Source organism: Xenopus tropicalis, chromosome 4, assembly GCF_000004195.4.
Source record: "Xenopus tropicalis strain Nigerian chromosome 4, UCB_Xtro_10.0, whole genome shotgun sequence".
NCBI classification, from domain to species: domain Eukaryota; kingdom Metazoa; phylum Chordata; class Amphibia; order Anura; family Pipidae; genus Xenopus; species Xenopus tropicalis.
The window spans coordinates 29,858,539-29,875,099 of NC_030680.2; the positions used below are offsets into that span (position 1 = coordinate 29,858,539).

The 16,561-nt window shown below is 35.6% G+C and overlaps 1 protein-coding gene across 1 annotated transcript in view; it reads right to left on the reverse strand.

The window, feature by feature from the left end:
- Window positions 1-16,132, reverse strand: part of LOC100492329 (mucin-2) — a 119,174-nt gene extending 103,042 nt beyond the window's left edge. Inside the window, exons 1-17 of the mRNA XM_031901315.1 lie at window positions 16,057-16,132; window positions 14,198-14,459; window positions 13,916-14,030; window positions 12,359-12,452; window positions 11,793-11,899; window positions 11,002-11,221; window positions 8,737-8,862; window positions 8,528-8,645; window positions 8,291-8,448; window positions 7,373-7,464; window positions 7,221-7,290; window positions 6,987-7,133; window positions 5,826-5,990; window positions 3,434-3,528; window positions 2,255-2,381; window positions 1,840-2,091; window positions 704-750 (exon numbers count right to left, since the gene is read on the reverse strand). Of these exons, the coding sequence (XP_031757175.1) occupies window positions 704-750; window positions 1,840-2,091; window positions 2,255-2,381; window positions 3,434-3,528; window positions 5,826-5,990; window positions 6,987-7,133; window positions 7,221-7,290; window positions 7,373-7,464; window positions 8,291-8,448; window positions 8,528-8,645; window positions 8,737-8,862; window positions 11,002-11,221; window positions 11,793-11,899; window positions 12,359-12,452; window positions 13,916-14,030; window positions 14,198-14,459; window positions 16,057-16,132 (2,271 nt within the window). The remainder of the gene's footprint in view (window positions 1-703; window positions 751-1,839; window positions 2,092-2,254; window positions 2,382-3,433; window positions 3,529-5,825; window positions 5,991-6,986; window positions 7,134-7,220; window positions 7,291-7,372; window positions 7,465-8,290; window positions 8,449-8,527; window positions 8,646-8,736; window positions 8,863-11,001; window positions 11,222-11,792; window positions 11,900-12,358; window positions 12,453-13,915; window positions 14,031-14,197; window positions 14,460-16,056) is intronic.
- Between the last annotated feature and the right edge of the window lie 429 nt (window positions 16,133-16,561).

The window sequence follows — 16,561 nt, forward strand, 5'->3', positions numbered from 1 at the left end:
TTGAACACTTAAGAGATTTACCTACATTCTGAATGAAGTGAGATATACTTAAAAAGGTGGCTAAAGTCCTAAAATAATTGTCATCTGTGTATAGTACTGCAGGTACAGTATCTCGAATGGCATCATCATTAAAAAAAAACCATAGATGTGAGCTAAGTACAGGTACTCCAGTACAAGGAAACATGCATGCGTGCCAGACACGTGCCTCTTCTCGTAGCCCTGCCTAATTTCCTCCTTGTCTGGGTGGCTTAGTTATTGCTAGGGGCATTTTTTGGGGAAAAGACTATTGTTTAACCCTACTGGAGTGATGGTTCTATTAGGCCACACCTTCAGTGGGGACATTTTTATTATAGGTTCCATTTAAAGTTTAAGCTACTCTATTTTATTTTACCGTCCACATCACCTTGTTGAGGTAATCTTTTTCCAATGGCATGATCTATGCATGTACATAATAATCTCATTAGCATTTGGGCATATCATATTTTAATCAGATAGTGACCCAGCAGGCTCAGGAAAAAGGGCTTCACAGCTGACTCCAGTTTATAGATATTTTACTGTTATAAAATTATACTTTCATGTTCTACAGCTATCACTATAATAAACCATATTAAACAGGAGGGTCATGGAATAAATCAACTGTATCATATATTTTTTATTTGCAACTCTCTTTGTAACTACATTTTGTAGTGGTATATTCACTTACTTTTTTCAAAGTGGCTGTTGCAATCAAGCTTTCCATCATGGCAAATGCTGTTAAAAAAAAGTAAATTAATATATTGTGCATTTCTGTTTTCTGTATGTTTCTGTATGTATTCATTTCAGTTCATTCTATTAACTGTATTTTTGTTGGATGGTCTTAATAATGATCCTTGAGCAGTAGCAATACATTTTTTGCAATTTTACAAGAGACACATTGTTTTATCACCAACATTTAACATACTACAATATGAGTTGAAAGTATTGGGAATTTCAATAGGTAGCTAAAACAAACAGATGTTTAATATTTTGTTCATATAACTAAGGGTATTTAGTTATTAAAACCATACTTGTCTTGTATATCATCAGTATGCTATACAGTATACAGTATATTTGTTGCCAGCATACAAAGATTATAGATGATTCCCTTTCCTACACCCAGAAGTAGTGATGAGCAACATTTTTCACCAGGCACGATAGCCGTGTTTTTCTCATCGCTCATCACTACCCAGAAGACAGATTCGCTCATCACTACCCAGAAGGTCCCATCACATTCCCACATAATGGTCAATTTTATCAGAAGCCCATGAACTTTTGTGTATGTTTTGGTAATGTGGAAGGAAACTAGAGTCCATGAAGTAAATCCATGCTAGCATTGGAAGAAAAATTAACAGATTCTGATTTGTTGTTATATGAATCAACCAAAAATCCAATTAGAATTATTGAAACTTTTCATTTTGACCAGTAGTGATGAGCTAATCTGTCTGAAAATTTGCAAAATGGCAAAAAATCTGCGAAACGCATTTGTCAAGTGCGTTTTTTTTTCCAGTGACCACGTCCATTTTGCAGTAACTGCGCCTATTTTGCTGTGACCACGCTTTTTTTGACACGCCCGTGCCCGTTTTTACGCTCATCACTAATGACCAGTCAATGCCCACTATACATGGGCCGCAAGATATTTTATAAAACAAAGGGCCCATGGAATCATGTTAATGTTGAGACAGATTATATTTCTTACTGTTTCTACTATTATTTCTTACTTATTTACTTTTGCTTGCAAACTGTCCCATAATGTGCAATATTGTTATTTGGTGCCGATTATACATAACATGCTAGTAGAAGTCTTTACTGAAACTTACCAACGTTCATTTTGTTTGTAGATAATTTCAAGGGGCTTAATGTAAGTGCCACTGTAGTAACACGAGCATTGAGATATGTGTACACATTGGTCATTCTCATTCAGGTACTCTCCAGCTTTGCAACCGCAGCCATCAATAGGAAGGGATTTTGGAACACATACTTTCTCTCCGTCTGTCAGTGAATGGCAGGTTAGAGGGCATGTTGAAAGGCTGTAGAGGTAGATCTGGGATGGTGTGCAAGCAGTACTGTACTTATCTGAAGAAGGAGTAAAAAGAAAAATGGAAATAATTACTGGTTTTGATTTAGATTCAATTTCAACCTGATTCAAAATTTGTACCAAATTATTTGTTGAAGTTATATTGGAAATATATAGGTTGGTGGTCAAAAATTTAACAGAGTAGAGAAGAATTATATTTACCACAGATGCCTTTTCGCCAGTCCCTTAAAATAATTCCTTTTATTGCACAAGCCGTGACATAAGAGGACAAAGCTGCGCACATACAGATCTCACTCTTCTTACAGTTACAAGTATGGTAACGGCACCTCTGTTGCAAATAAAGGTTATATATAATTATATATATATATAGCTCTGAAGTATTTTTTTAATATATAGTGAAAATAACTTGTCACAGGTTTCATAATGATTTATTTATTGCTGAGTAATAATAAAAAACATTTTTTAATATGAATGTTTTAGTTGTGTGGTACCCCTTGTCCTTAGAAGGCCTTATGGGTAGGTCTAATGCTTTCCCAAGGATAAAAGGAAAAGAGTTGCTTCCACTGGGAGCAAATGCAGAAGCAGAAGGACAAAACAGATGCCGGCAAGGAGGCAGAGTTGGTCTTTTAAATATTTAGGAGGTTCCTTCTCATTGGGACAGGATGAAGGGATATCCAAGGAGTACTGACATGAACTTCATCAAGGGTAAAGTATTGATTCTTGAGGGAGCATTTAAAAAAAGTTTTCTTATGTAGTGATGAGCGAATCTGTCCCCTTTCGCCGAAAATATTAGCAAAACTTCGTAAAAATGTGCGAAACGGCGGAAAAAAACGCAACTTTTTTTTAACACGCACAACTTTTTTGACTTGACTGTGACTTTTTTGATGTGACCATGAAATTTCAGTGTCGAAATTTTGCATCTGTTTCGCAGAAAAATTTGCTCATCACTAATGGGCTTATTTATCAGTTTTCGAGTTTGTGAATTCTAGTTCATTTTTCTAGATCAAATAAAGTCACGTATCAAATGCTTGCTTATGTATTAATAAGGAAAACTTGTTCCAATTAAAACTGGAATACCTCAAATTTTTCAAAATTGGTGTTTGAATATATGTCTTGACTTTGCCTAGGACAATTCCCATCACAAGTTTTTAGACTGCAAATTTTTACATTCAAGTTTTTTCATTTTTTAGACTTGATAAATAACAGACATTCACATTTTTGAATCATAATTTGAATTTGAGCTTTTTTAGTACAAACAAAAAAGTGTTAATCTCAGTTACCAAACTAAGTAGCTACAAAGAGTAACTTTAACTTATGATCCATATATTCATATTGTACTAAGACCTGAAAGGCTACTAATCGTATCTCATGGATAATTACCTTTGCATATTCTGATGGGTCTACAATGGGATGACAGTTGGAAAAGGGAGAGTTGGCTTTTTCCAGTAATGAACACCAATAATCAGCATATTTATCTAAACGAATCAACATTCAAAACAATAAATAAGAAAACAAAGAATAAAATATCATTATCAACATTATGTAATCTAAGGACCAAGATAATTGAGTTAGTATAACTGCTTATACAGAAATACACAGAAAAGTAACATAGATACATTTTTTACTACAGGTATGGGACCTGTTATTCAGAATACTTGGGACCTGGGGGTTTCCAGATAAGGGATTTCATTAAAATGGAGTCTATGGGAAAATGGCCTTCCCTAAATTCAGAAATGTATGGATCCCATACCTGTATTTCTAGATTTATTTTAAATAACATAAAAGAAATGTTTCCAGTGTCAAACCCATAGTTTGACTTTGGGATTTGAAGAGAAAAGTTTCCAGGGCATTATGCTAGGGTACACTTAAAGAGACATACATACTTTTCCAAAATACTGTAGTAAAATGGATAAAATGCTGAAAAATGAAGAATCATGTAGGCATTTAAGTTTGCAACTATTCATGCTATAAAATAGTCTTGTTTTATGGCGTTTATTTTTACTGACAGATTTATGCCCACATATGCATCTTCAAACTGATAAACTTTATTAAGTGATTGTGAAGATACCATCAACAACATTATAAACACATTTTACCCAATCAAACATGTATTCATAATATAATCCATCAGATAAACAAATTTAAATCAGTTTCACCAATTATTTGCATCATATAAATGCACAGTTTAATCGAGCCAATTACAATGAAACCGAATGAAAAATGATGGGTAAAAAATAGTGTGTTAGGGGATCCTGTCCCCTTGAGAATTTTCTGGCGAAAAAATAGTTTAACACCACTACATAGGTGGCGTTCATTTTTTGCGAATATTTTGGTGACGGTCTTATCGTTAGACCATTTTGCTGATTAGTAAACCTGGCATTAATTAGTACGTATTTAGTACGTAGCATATTTTCTGCTGATGCCATAACTGGCAATCACATATTTTTGCGCCAGAATAATAACAAATTTATATTTGTCGCCATTTAGTAAACATATGTAGCGTTAATATTGTCTATAAATTGTGCGACTAATTTTAACGCACTTTAGTAAACGGACGCCTATCTGCTAATGGAACTATATTTATTCAGTTGTTGTTACGAATCTCAAAATAATTTTAAAAATGATCAAGGTAATGGCATGCTCAGAGCAGAAGACCAGCAACATTAGATTTGTATTCTTAGAATAGTATTGCTCACTAAAACTTTCCATTGCTCATCGGAGCCAGCAGCTGCATTAAAATGCAAAATAATCTTCTAATGAGAATTCTAGCTGATCTATATATATATACAGTTGGAAGGATTGGAAGCACAGTTTTCTTAGCACTGTCTAGTATGTGTTATCTAGTATAAGTAAATCTAAAGCCACTGAGCAACAAGAGTTCATATGCTGAGGACTTCCCGTGAAAATACTTTGCAAGCTTCCCAAGCACCAAGGCCCGTTTGTCAGGCAAAATACAAGTACAAACTTTGAAGGCACAGCATATATACTGTCAGATTATTAAAAAGTGTTCATGGTTAATAAATTAGGAAAGTTACAGATAACTAGAGATAACTTGTATAGATAAAAAATTAATTAGAGTGGGTTGTAAATAGTCCAGGGGTCTGGATTCAGTCAGGTAACATACTGTGACATAAAACCTGACCCCAAATTAAATCCCTTTCTTAATAACCCCATGTGAATTCTCTTGCATGCATAGCAAAGTTTTGGTCAGTAGAATTCTCTTTGTATTACATGTGCAAGTTAGTTTTCCATCAACATGGAGAACTAGGGGCCATAATGGAACACCTTTATAGTTGGGTTTTGATCATCCTTAATAGATTCTTATAATGTGTTGTTTTCTGGGTGAAGCTGGTTAAAGCTGAAGCTGAAATTCTTTTCACCCTTCGCATTAAAATTAATGGACATAGTTAATCTGCTCAGATTTTACCCATAATATTCTAAAATACATGAAAAGGAAACTTCTACCTGTAGAATCAAACAATAATTAAGGCTATATCATATACTGTACATCATGATGGTTTTCACTTGACATTAAATAAACTACAAAACAGCCATCGACGAAATGCTTGGAGCCACCTGGTGAGTTTCTCCCAAGCTTTTAAGCTTACTGATTCCATTAGGAAGGAGAACAAAAACCTTGCATCCCTCCATTAGCTGATGTGTTGAAGGTGTACTGGGAGTTTAAGGTAAGCAATTATCCATTGTATTTTAGAAACATTAACAATATATACAATACTTATGTATGTAATGTTGTTTTTGATGAAAACCTTACATCTTTCCGTGTTAATGTGACATGGATCATCCAGCCAGTCAATTTTGTCTTGGCAGCCTGGCTGAGCCTTCCAGGTGTTGGCAAAGGCTGATGCTGTTGCTTCTACAAGACCTCCAGATGTTTGGAAGTCATCTGTTTCTTTGTAGTTAAAGTTTCCACAAAGCCCTTTATACAGAGAATACAACATATTAGCTGTCATACACTATAGGAAAGAATTATAGAAGAAATAAATAAGGCTGAAAAGTCAATACTTAAGGATACACCCATATTTTCAACCTTATTTTGGTGAAAAGGACTTGTACTGAACACACATGTTGCCTACTGTTTTAATTAGAATATATTTATGTTTTTTGTTATTCTTTGGATTTAACAGGGAAAATCTGAAAATAAGTCAAATTCTACTTAAGGTGCTTATGAACACAACAAAAATCACCAATCCACTGAGAAACGAGCAACAAAATTTGCGTGGAAAAATTAGCCATGAATCAAAAAATTGTCGCTCACATGAAAAAAATTACGTGCATGACAATTTTTTTTGCCGCGCAACATTTTCTTTTGAAAGATTCGCAAATTTTTGGGTGAAGCAGAACGGACAGATTCACTCATCACTACCAATATCCTAGAAATCAGAAAACTAAAAAAATTGTAAAACACATGAGTGAATCTGTTGTGTTTCGGCAAAAATTTTGCAAAGCAGCAGAAAAATTTGCGAAACGCGTTGGTCACACAACTTTTTTTGCACTATTTTTTTTACATGGCTGCACCTATTTTGACATGACTGCACCTATTTTGACATGACTGCGCCTATTTTGATGCGTCCACATTTTTCCATGGCAAATTTTCACGGAAGCTTCAAAACAATTCGCCAGTGGCGAAATGCGGAAATTTGCTACTAAGCCATGCCTGGCAAAAAACATTTGCTCATCACTAATATCTACTAATATATTATCTGAACTGCAACTATAATGTATTGTTGCACAAACTCTCTGATTTCCCCAAGATCCAACGTTATCGTGGTATGGAAAAAAACATACTTTTATATCAGAGAAAAGTAAATACTGAGTGGGGATTCATGCATTTATGATAGGTAGAAAGTCACACAGCTACAAATCAATAGATTTTAGCAATAATTCCATATTATTTGTACTTATCTATACCCACCTTTTAGTTGTCCCATGGCCGAAAGTCCAACAGTGATATACAACTGCATCATAGGCACTAGCTGGACCCGGATCTCCATATTATTATCATAAATAGTTGTTTCCAATATTATAGCCGTATGAGAAAGTTGCTTAATTGTAAAGCTTGCTTCAAAAGAAATGAAGATAGACTGTTTAATGAAGAGTTGATGGATGCGTATATAAGAGATCTGCAATATAAAACACTAGAACATACCTGCAACATGGGGTAAGGTTATTATCAAGTCGTTCAGCAGCACTCTTCCATCTGATTTAATTGTCACAACCTGTAGGATTTAAAATATTGTCCTAAACCTATGATCGCCAAAATATTAAACATTAATTTTGTGCTGGTGCAGTGATACTTACAGTCAGCTTGTGGTCAGTAAGGAATTTAATACTTTTAAGACAGGTGTCCCTTTCATTTGCACTGCAAGGAGTCAGCTCTCCTAAGATAACATGGTCCATTCCCTAAATTCAGACAATAATATTGAATGTCAGGTAGAAATGACATTACCAATGTACCAATGAGCATGCTAAGAATTAGTACTTTGGACTTTTTTACTTCCCTCCCTTGATTATCCCACCTTTAGTTAGGGTCATCCTAAATTCATATGTATATAGCTATTGGAAAATATGTGTAAATAAATCCAGGAATCCCTAGGACTGCAAATATGTAGAAAAACAAATAGGTATTTTACCAAATCTTACCCTCTTTTACCAAGTCTTACCCCCCCCCCCCCATGACTATTCCCCAGACCCAGACAAAAAACTTTAATACATCAGCCCCCTGTTGTGATTCTCGAAATGGCAATAGGGTAAAAATATATCTCTGCTCCATGTGCAATGGGAAGATCCGGTCTCAAAATGTGAATGCTCCAAAATGGTTTCACTGATAACTGAATGCTACTGATATTAACTTTATTTATGCTTTGTACAGGTATAGGACCCATTATCTAGAATGCTCGGGACCAAGGGTATTTCCGTAATTTGGATCTCCATACCTTAAGTCTACTAAAGAATCAATAAACCATTAATTAAACCCTATGGGGTTGTTTTGCATCCAATAAGGATTATTTATATCTTAGTTGGGATCAATTACAAGGTACTGTTTTATTACTACATAGAAAAAAGAAATGAGTTTTAAAATTCTGAATTATTTGATTAAAATGGAGTCTATGGGAGATGGACATTCTGTAATTCGGAGCTTTCTGGATAATGGGTTTCTCAAAAAGGGATCCCATACCTGTACTAGTAAAAGAGACCCTACCAGTTATAGGCACATAGAACTGCAAATAAATCTTGCCTGGGATAGCACATAGTAGCAGTTTCCGTGAAATGTGTACTTTTTCCCATCAAATGTAGTAAAATAAGCACCACCCTCAACAGCACAAACTCCAGGACATGGTGCCTCTGTGCAGTTCCATCTTCCTGATATACATGTACTGTAAAAGAGGAAAAACTAACTTTTAATCCCCATATGAAAGCTCTTGTTTATAACAAAAGAGAACACTGAACACTGACCATTTTTCACAGTCATTTTCCATTATTTGCCCTGGGGAATACAGTGATCCTCCATATTTGCAATAGCATTTATTCACTGGCACACAGCCCCTCCAGTTATGATCATCTTGTACAGTGCCTGGAAAATAAACAAGTCTTGACTGGTAAGGTGTCATTTTATTAGACCACAGCACTTGTACAATATCTGTCTTGAAACTGCATTCACTTACCTTTAGGACAAAAACAGCCATCCATATAATGTTCCTCACAAGGAGTTTGAATCTCCAGGTGAGAGCAGGAGTTTATGCACATGGAGCCACTTTCTTTATAAACCATGTTCTCAGGACATGTCCTGTCTAGAAACAAATTTAGAGGATTAGACCTCTTAAATGGCTTATTTACATCTGCAAGCACAGAGGCTTTTCCCTGCAGCAAGTTACCAAAACTATTACTTGTGTCAAAATTCACTCTTCACATTACTACAGGGGTCCCCAACCTCTCTTACTCGGGAGCCACAAATTTAAAAAGACTTGGAGACCAACACAAGCATCATAAAAGTTCACGGAGGAGCCAAATAAGGGCTGTGATTGGCTATTAGGGGCCTCTATGCACACTATCAGCTTACAGGGGGCTTTATTTGGTAGTAAATCTTGTTTTTATTCATCCAAAACTTGTCCCTAAGTCAGGAATTCAAAACTAACTACCTGGTTTGGGGGCACTGAGAGCAACACCCAAGGGGTTGGGGAGCAACATGTTGCCCCAGAGCCACTGTTTGGGGATCACTGCACTACTGTATAGTTGCGTTATGCAACGATCAGTCCTTCCTGCCTTCTGTTCCAAGTCAGGCGCTGCTGCACCTATTGACTTCAACTACTACCACCTCTTAACTGGGGGATAGCTCCAGGGTCCCATCAGCAGCAATAGGCACAGTGCACTTGCATCAAAAGAATACGAGGCATACATCACTCACACACCAAACTGAAATGACTGAAAAAATATTCTGTACAACTGCGCCTGATTAGCAATGAAGCACACACATAGTTGCTTCCTTTTTGGAGAATTAGACTCAACTGTGCTAGTGCAGTTCGTCAAGAAAATAGCCAATTTTTTTTCCAAAATGACGCTGAAATTCTGGAGAAAAACAATGTATTGGGTGAAAAAAAACATGAAGATTGTGATAAAAATTGCACTTTGCACATTGCATCTAGGTAAGTAAATGTGTCCCATAGTCACTTATAATATAAGAGGGAAATGAAAAATTAAACTGAATTTCTCATGAAAATGATATTATATTTAAACATTAGTTCATGCCTCCTTATCACTGATATAGACATCACGCAAGAGAAAAGTGACACATAAAAATGAAGCTTAGACCAGGAATCGTTTAACTTGTGGACTGGATCCCTAAATATGCGCCCCTATGCTGTATAGGGTTGGTATATGATCCCCCTTAATACCATAACATTCTTTAATAAATAACATGAGTACAGGTATAGGACCCGTTATCCAGAATGCTTGGGACCAAGGGTATTCCGGATAAGGTGTCTTTCCGTAATTTGGATCTCCATACCTTAAGTCTACCAAAGAATCAATAAAACTGGAATTAAATCCCATAGGATTGTTTTGCATCCAATAAGGATTATTTATATCTTAGTTGGGATCAATTACAAAGTACTGTTTTATTACTACAGAGAAAAGGGAAATCAGTTTTAAAATTCTGAATTATTTCATTAAAATTGAGTCTATGGGAGACGGGCATTCTGTAATTCGGAGCTTTCTGGATAACGGGTTTCCGGATAAGGGATCCCATACCTGTATAAATAAGGTGCATAGTTGATACTAAATACATCCTTGGCACAAATACAGGAAAGTGCAAGGAGTAGGTAAAGGCACAAACTTTAATAAACTATGTCTGTACACGCCAATTTGCAGTCATAAGTAGTAATGGGCAAAATAATCCAGCAGGCATGGATTTGTGGCAAATTTCCCCATTTTAACAGTGGCGGATTTTTTTAGCGAACTGTGCATCAAAATTCGCCATGGAAAAATTTGCTGCATGACAAAAAAATAGTAACCCGCATCTGTAAAAAATTACACATGTCAAAAAAATTGTTGCACGCATCGTTTTTTGACACACACAACAATTTTTTTTTTGACACACAACATTTTCGCTGTTTTCTAGAATCTTTGAAAAATTTGAGAATTTTTCGGCGAAGCGAAATGAGATTCGCTCATCTCTAGTCATAAGCATCCCGTTAGTTAGCTTTTCTTGCTAAGTCAAATATGTTTTCCAGGTGACCCATGCCCCCAAATGAAATAAAAGGCACTAAGTTTGACTTGAAGCAGTTACTCATAGCAACCAATAAGATGTTTTTTTTAAATAAGTAATCGGTAAATGCTACCTGCTGATTGGTTGCTATGGGTTAAAGCTCCTAGGGGGTAAATATTGAAAGAAATCTTGTATTTCTAAAAGAAATTAAACTAAAGTTGCTTACGACAAAAATTGGCAGTTCTCCAGTTATTAGGATGCCCCCCAGAATGAGAACATTGTTTGGAATACTCTGTGATTGTGCTGCAGAGACAGAAGGAGTCCTGGTATTGGCCACAGGAGCACATGTCCAGCACGCAGGCTTGGATATAAGATTCTAAATTCAGGATGGTGTTGCTGCAGTTGGAAAATGCAGGTTTGGTCAGGTACTGCCTACATACTGGAATCTAGAGAATGAAGAATTAGTAAATAAACATTTATCTGTATCTTTTTCCATTTTGAAAATCTTTAGCTCTGTCAGTGGTCAGTCCAATAAATATTCTTTTCTACCATAAAAAGGATATTATCTTTGTTTACTAAGACCTGGAGGTGGGCATAGAAAGTATTGTATATTTTTGCTGATGATACTAAATTTTGTTTAGCAGGAAGCTGCAACTTTGCAGAGCGATTTGATTACATAGGAAAAATGGGCAGCAAAATGGAAAATAAGGTTCAATGTTGACAAGTGCAAAGTTATGCACTTTGGTAGAAATAATATAAATGCAAGTTATACCCTAAATAGTAGTGTATTAGGGGGATCCTTAATGGAGAAGGATCTGGGGGTTTTGTAGATAACAAGTTGTCTAATTCCAGGCAGTGTCATTTGGTGGCTACTAAAGCAAATAAAGTGCTGTCTTGTATAAAAAGGGCGAATCAGTCAGTCTTTGGTGTATTAGTCCTATGATTCTTAGCTTATGATTGTAGAATGTTTAATAGCTTCCAGGCAAAGCTATGATCATATAGTATAAAACTACTTACATACTGAGAACAGTGGGATGTGATTTGTGGCTCTTCACTCCAACATTCCTCATCTGTGTTTTGTATTACTGGCAAATTGCCAAATTCGATAGGATACAATGTTATATCTATAAATAAAAATAGATAAAGCAAAGAAAAAAAACAGTTAAAGTTATCATATTAAAATATTTTGGTTTTCCATTATTATGGAAACAGATCTGAGTGAAAATCTTGCTATTTTTTTTTACCAAATAAAAAATGTTGGCTATCAAACAAGAACAGGCTTTTGACAAATATCCAACCATAATTGTTTTAATTAGCATTAGGAAAGTTGGAAGAGGGGAGCGAGAAGGGAAGATTTACTGATAGGTAAAAAAAAATAGGTTAGGTACAACCAGACATAAATTGCTAGTTTTTTCCCCAGACCAGTTCTCCTGTTTGGAGAAAACCAGGCCATGGAAAAACTATCGAGGTGCTGCACCAACTTTTTACTTACCTTTATTCCATCATTCTAGGTGTCAGCACAATATCATTTATATGCAAAAATATTTGACTGGCACAGCTACTATGTGTGTAAGAACAAATACCTTTTAGAATCATATATTGATGATATCTGGAAACTCCATTATAATCTCCACATAAACCACATGTCTTGTTTTTATACCTTGGGTCTAGCTCAATCTGTATAAGAAAAAATGTATTAATTGTCAAGTGTGTTGTTTGTTGAAACTTACTTGATTCTATCTAGTGGGAGAAGAATCTTTCTAAAAAGTTTGGGATTTGAATAGGTTGCGAAAATAAATTGTAAATTTGAAAACATGAGGTGCATTATGGCTAAAGACCTACAGGTGTTTAACCCTAGTTCAAGTCTTTTGTGTTCCAAGGTGATTTAGCAGCTCCTAACACTTTGCTCGTATGTGACATAAACACAATTTGTGCATTATGTAGAAATGCATTCATGCATACATAATCGGCTCCTCATTTGTCTACATTCTAGGGGCATCTAGTAGAAATAAGTCAAAAGCAAAAAAAACCCAGCTTCAATGAGAATCATGGTACCATTATGACTGAATCATACTTCCACACCTCTGCAAATTTCAGCTAACACCTAGGGGCTGATTTACTAACCCACGAATCCGACCCGAATTGGAAAAGTTCCGACTTGAAAACGAATATTTTGCGACTTTTTCGTATGTTTTGCGATTTTTTCGGATTCTGTACGAATTTTTCGTTACCAATACGATTTTTGCGTAAAAACGCGAGTTTTTCGTATCCATTACGAAAGTTGCGTAAAAAGTTGCGCATTTTGCGTAGCGTTAAAACTTACGCGAAAAGTTGCGCATTTTTCGCGTAAGTTTTAACGCTACGCAAAATGCGCAACTTTTTACGCAACTTCCGTAATGGATAGGAAAACTCGCGTTTTTACACAAAAATCGTATTGGTAACGAAAAATTCGTAAAGAATCCGAAAAAATCGCAAAACATACGAAAAAATCGCAAAATACCGATCATTACGAAAAAAACGCAATCGGACTCCATTCGACCCGTTCGTGGGTAAGTAAATCAGCCCCCTAGAGTACCTGAATAGTTCAATAGAACCATTGTAATTGGATGTTAGTAAATGTATTACCCTTAAGGGTTAAAATCTAGGGGAATTCCCTACCACTCAGTTGACCTGAAGAAGCCATTTAAATGAATTTTAAAAAAAATCCAGTGGCTTTAGACTTATTTCTACTAGATACTGTATATCATGACTTGGAACACCAAACATTTTCCCAGTCCCAGCCATACAAAAATATCTTCAGAAGGGCCTAGTGTGTACATCCACCTCTACCCATCCCAACCCCCCACCTGCCCATCCATACCTCATGTCCCTGGCTTCCTGCCAGCTCTCAGGTAGGAAAGCAGCTGGGGAGTTGGGATTTCTATAGTAGAAGCAGACCCAGTGGTCTGGACCCCCTTGCCCCCAGGTCTTCTTCCTCTACACCACTGCTTCGTGCCATGTTCTCCACATAACACTTCACTTGACTTAGTACTCTTTCACTTCTGTTGGGGGTCATAGTAATTGACCCTCTACTGCTGTTATTTTGAAAGCAGCTTATGCAATATATGGTATAAATCAAATATGTGACAATAGTTGCTCACCATAATAGCATCTTCTTGGTTAAAAAAGATGTTTAGACCCACTTTGCTCTGCACAATTGTATAGGCTGCATTATGGTAAATGAGAATTCCAAAATTATAGTAAGGTACCTTGACACTAAAATATAAACAGAAAGAAATATGTAAGGGGGTGGGGTATTATTACAAGCTACATAATTAGATTCATACACATTTAGGGAAAAAAATAGAAAATCACTCAAATAAGCCCCAAAAGGCAATCTATAACTTTACAAATAATCAGTTTATTATGAAGATATCACTCACGTTATATCATTTACAATCACTTTTCTTTCCATCAGTATAATTATCATATCCTTGATGCTGATGACAATTTTGTCAATACGAGGATGCCCTTTGACTAATGACCGTTTGAGGTATACAGAGAACTCTTGATAGGATTCTTGACAGTCTGAGACCAAATTGTAGGTACAGTCACCTTGGAACTGGTAGATTTCATTGTCAAAGGTCTTATAATGATAGTACCCCCATGTACTGCATATAGTATTAATGTGATTTTGCAAAAGGCCTGTTTGAGTTAAAAAACAATTAGTTTTTCATGTACATAACCATTGAGCCATTCTAGAAAAATGAGTAGTAATTACAAAATGGAGGGTTAGACTGCTATTACAGAAGTTAATCGCATAAAGTAAAACATATGCAACCCATTATCCAGAATGCTCGGGACTTAGGGTTTTTTTCCGGATATGGAATCTTTCCATAATTCAGATCTTCATTCCTTAAGTCTACTAAAAGATTATTTTAACATTAAATATACCCAATAGGATTGTTCTGACTCCAATAAGGATTAATTATATCTTAGTTGGGATCAAGTACAATGTACTGTTTTATTATTACAGAGAAAAGAGAATCATTTAACCATTAAATAAACCCAATAGGGCTGTTCTGCCCCCAATAAGGGGTAATTATATCTTAGTTGGGATCAAGTACAATGTACTGTTTAATTATTACAGAGAAAAGGGAATCATTTAACCATTAAATAAACCCAATAGGGCTGTTCTGCCCCAATAAGGGGTAATTATATCTTAGTTGGGATCAAGTACAATGTACTGTTTTATTACTATTACTATTACTATTACTATTATTACAGAGAAAAAGGAAATCATCTTTAAAAATTAGAATTATTTACTTATAATGGAGTCTATGGGAGATGACCTTCCTGTCATTCGGAACTTTCTGGACAACGGGTTTCTGGATAACTGATCCCATACTGGTACTGTTTTATTATTATGCACCATGTATGCAAAGGTGTCATATTATTTAAAGTGCTGCTTATCCTTGTAGTAATATATAAATAAAGTTATACATACAAATGAAGTGACTCAAAAGAGTAGCTGGGAAAAATAACTAAATCTGATACAGGTATAGGACCCGTTATCCAGAATGCTCGGGACCAAGGGTATTCCAGATAATTCTGTAATTTGGATCTCCATACCTTAAGTCTACTAAAGAATCAATAAAACAATAATTGAACCCAATAGGATTGTTTTGCATCCCATAAGAATTATTTATATCTTAGTTGGGATCAAGTACAAGGTTCTGTTTTATTACAACTTTCTACTGACCAGGGTTTGACACCTATCCCCAAAGATTCTACTTCACAATCCTTCACAATAGGCCAATAAAGGGCCTGGGGCTCAACAGTTCATTATTGCATCACAAGCAGGGCGTTTTGCCCCTTCAAAGCAGCTTGGAAGTTACCAATGGGAAAAAGAACTCTTTGGTGATTGAGTATATTATTTCTATTAAGCAGCTAGGTTATCTTGTTATTGGCTAGCCTGAATGCATGCTTTATAATAATAAGCTACATCTAAAGTAAGCTTTTGTGTATTTAAGAGCTCTAAGTATTTAAGAAGAAAATGTAAACATGCTCTAGATTTTTACTAAAATCTAGAACATTTGTAAAGTGATGTTTAAACCATTTACTAGTGTTCTTGTGGTTTTTCTAATGTTTTAGGTGGGAGGGATTAGAACTGCCTGATACCCTGATTTTGCATAACTTTTTACTGTGTTCTCCATCATTGTCCTTGGGAAGAATATGATGGGATATGTTCATAACTGCAGATGACAGAAGGAAAGGGCATATGAGGATAACACATAATTACCTGTCTGTACTTCATAGGCACTTGAAAGTGAAAGCACCATGTAAAATATCCATAGGCCGACAGTCTTGGACCCCATGGTGGTAGATGTTTAAAGGCATTGAGCACCAGCTAAACATGTAGCTTCACTTTTATAGAGTTCTCTTTTTTCTTAATGACATCACACAAGGTGGAGCAGGAAAATATTCTTAATATTCAATCAAGGGAAACTATTTTTTTAATGTGAAATATATTGGGAGGGATCTGCAGATATACAGTCAAAGGAGGTTTGTTTGACTAAGCAGGATATAGAGAAGTACATTAATCATCTGGAAGCAGTGAAATGTGACCCATACAAAAAATGAATCATGTTTTAATAATCTACTGTGTTAAAGGAATAGACCTGTTTTAGAGTCTCTTTTCCAGGTGTTTTTAAACAGGGCACATTGAAAAATGAAAAACTGTAAAATGTTTCCCAAATCAAACAAAAATAATCTAAAAAGTTTGTTCAAAAACATGATACAATAAA